At 48.4% G+C, this 2,961-nt stretch overlaps 1 protein-coding gene across 1 annotated transcript; it reads left to right on the top strand.

Annotated features, from left to right (window-relative positions):
- The first annotated feature begins 483 nt into the window (after positions 1–483).
- Positions 484–1,416, top strand: LOC148148191 (putative G protein-coupled receptor 139). Its single transcript, XM_087994014.1, has one exon. The coding sequence runs from the start codon at positions 484–486 to the stop codon at positions 1,414–1,416; it is 933 nt and encodes a 310-aa protein (XP_087850140.1).
- Positions 1,417–2,961: the final 1,545 nt, after the last annotated feature.

The raw sequence follows: 2,961 nt of genomic DNA, 5'->3' as shown, positions 1-2,961 counted from the left end.
GATCCCAAGTGAAGAGACCCCGTTGCAGGGTGAGGGAGACACTGTTACGGAGTCCCCACAGCCAGTTAAAATGGTGAATACATTTTCCCTCCGTTTACACGTGTTCATTAAGCATGATCGACCACACTTGAGTCTAAAAGTCAGAAATTTCCAAACTCCATTTGTCTTCATGGAACTGGGAGAGAATCCTTCCCCAAAGCAAGGTCTCACCCTACGTGTGAGAATATGGAAATAAAGTGACCTCTGTCTGCTCTCCAACGACCGAGTATCCTCGAAATTATCTGTTCCTTTGGATGTGTCTCAGTATGTTTGGGGAGGGAATGTTTCTTGTGGTTTATGATACATTTCTGTCAGAAATTCAGATTTTCAAATTTGTCATTTCAGCTCCAACTGTTTTAATAAATCCCAGAGTACAGTGACACATTTGAAAATCTCTATCTGTCCTCAATCAAACAAGTCACTTTTCCTCCATGTTGATATACAATGTGTTTTTTTACCTTCCTCACAGCTAACGTAGTGACGACCTACGTCCTGCTTTACAAAGATTGTGGATTGTCCCCATGTGTCAGACGTTATCTGGCGGCCATGGCAGTGGCGGATCTACTGGTCATTATCCTCGACCTGATATTGAGACACATTCCCATTGTTTATCGGGAACAGTTTTATTTCATGTGGGACATCTCCGTGTGTAATATCCACGCCGTCCTGCTTTATGCAGCCACTGACTGTTCTGTCTGGTTCACCGTCAGTTTCACCTTTGATCGATTTGCGGCCATTTGTTGCCAGAATCTGAAAAGTAAATATTGCAGTGAGAAAACGGCGGCTGTTGTTCTGGCAACAGTGACTGTGCTGAGCTGTTTAAAAAATATTTTCTGGTATTTTATGTTCACAGGTCAATATCGGCTGGCGAACCAGCCCTGGTTTTGTGAAGTACCAGACGGCATTCATGCCTCCCCTTTCTGGGTGGCAATCGAGTTCCTCCACCACATTCTAACCCCAGCTCTTCCATTTCTCCTGATCCTGCTGCTCAATGTTTTCACCGTCAGACACATTTTAGTGAGCAGCATAGCCCGCAGAAGACTCCGGGCTCACACGAGTGGGGACCCTCGGTTTGACACAGAAATGAGCAATCGCAAAAGATCTATCATTTTACTGTTTGTGATCTCGGGCAATTTCATCCTGCTATGGTCAATATTAATGATATTTTCCATATCGTACCGGATGGATGTGATTGGGCGTCGACGTGTGTCTTTACATACCTTTGTGAAGGAACTGGGCTTCATGCTGCAGCTCCTCAGTTGCTGCACAAACACCGCAATTTATGCTGTGACACAGAAAAAGTTCAGACAGCAGCTGAAGAATGTGCTGAAATATCCCTTCACCCAAATATATCAATCAATCAAATTCACTTATTAATCAATCCATCCGGGAGTCTCTCATTGTAGTTGCTTTTTCCGCGATGAAGCAGCCTGTCGCTTTCGTATCAGCCTGTGGGTAGCGCTGGTTTGTCCAACCTTATCCAACAGGCGAGTTACAGGGACATTTCAACGATTCTATCAACTCAGGTGCCAGTATGTAAAGACACCATCCCACTGACTGTATCGATCACTTCAAATTATAAACACTAAAAATGTGCATTAAAAATTACCGAGCAGCAGAGTGAATGATATTGTTGGATGTCATTGTTTTGAAGAAGCTGAGCTGGACAGAGACAGAGTCAGCCACAAGTCTTAATCATTAGGGAAGGGGAGGGGACCGGGGCATGAGCTCAAGAGTTCGATTATTGTTGCTCTGGCATTGCTTTCACCTCTGGGTCCCCCACACCGACCTGGTCTTCGTCACAGTTCATCCCTCTACCTCGTTGCCGCTATCTCCAGTCAACCTCATCTGTATCTCGCTTTCTCTATCACTGGCTCCCTCTCGAATCCTTCATTTACGCACAGTCCCAAATTTACCTACCCCGTTACTTCATCTCATTTTCCTCCCTCACTTCCTCTGTGCACAAGCCCTTTCTCTCCACTCTCACTTTCACTTCCGTCTCTTGCCAGCCCACGTTTTGTCTCACTCTCTCTGACCTCCACGGTTTCTCCACCCTTGTCCACTCTTCTCTCTCTCCAGCAACTTCTCTCTAACTCTGACTACCCCTTCATATTCCTCCCCCATTTTCTCACTACTCACAGTCAGAGAGAAACGGAGTGAGGGCGGGGAGAATGCGAGAGTCAGAGGGAGACGGTGAGAAGAAGTCACATAGTGGGAGATGGAGAGAGAGGGCGCAGAGTGTGCGGAGAGAAAGGGTACGTGAGAGAGAGGGAGAGAGGCAGCGATGCAGCGAGAAGCGAGGAACGAAGAGGAAAAGAGGCCGAAAACAGGCGGGAGGGTGGCGAGAGAGCAGAGAAGGAGAGAAAGGGAGGGGTGAGCAAGAGAGGAAGGAGACAGAGCGGGAGGGGAGGCGATAAAGGAAGGGTGGGAGGGTGTAGGAAGAGAGTGAGAGCTGGATCGAGAGAGAGAGATGGAAGTGGGAGACAAAGTGGGAAGGCAGGTGGGAGAGACAGTGGGCAGGGAGGGAAGGATAGAGAGAACGGGAAAGAAGGGGAAGAGAATGGGAGGGGGATGAAGAGAGAGAGAGAGTGAGAGACATTGGGGAGAGTGGGTGACAGAAAGTGGAAAGAGGGAAACAGAGACTGTGGTAATGAAGGGTGTAGAGAGAGAGATGGATGGGAGGTAGATGGACGGAGAGGTGGGGAGAGATTGGGAAGTGGGGAGACAGAGTAATAGAGGGAATCGGTGTGGGAAAGAGGGAGAGAGGTAGCGGGAGGGAGGCAGTGAGGGAAGGGGAGAGACAGTGTAGGGAGGTAGAGGGAGAAAGAGAGCAATTGCGGGGAGACAGAGTGGGCGGGGAGAGGTGGGGAGAGAGGGAAAGGGAAAGAGGGCAGAGAGAATGCAAAATACGGTTCGGGCTGG

This window comes from Chiloscyllium plagiosum, unplaced genomic scaffold, assembly GCF_037043375.1.
Source record: "Chiloscyllium plagiosum isolate Xiang-an unplaced genomic scaffold, Cpla_swu_hap1 HiC_scaffold_14, whole genome shotgun sequence".
Lineage (NCBI taxonomy): Eukaryota > Metazoa > Chordata > Chondrichthyes > Orectolobiformes > Hemiscylliidae > Chiloscyllium > Chiloscyllium plagiosum.
This window is presented reverse-complemented; position numbering and strand designations above follow the sequence as displayed.

What these genes read in the sequence shown, in the direction of transcription:
- LOC148148191 (XM_087994014.1), top strand. Translation starts at nt 484, where the DNA reads ATGTGTTTTTTTACCTTCCTCACAGCTAACGTAGTGACGACCTACGTC.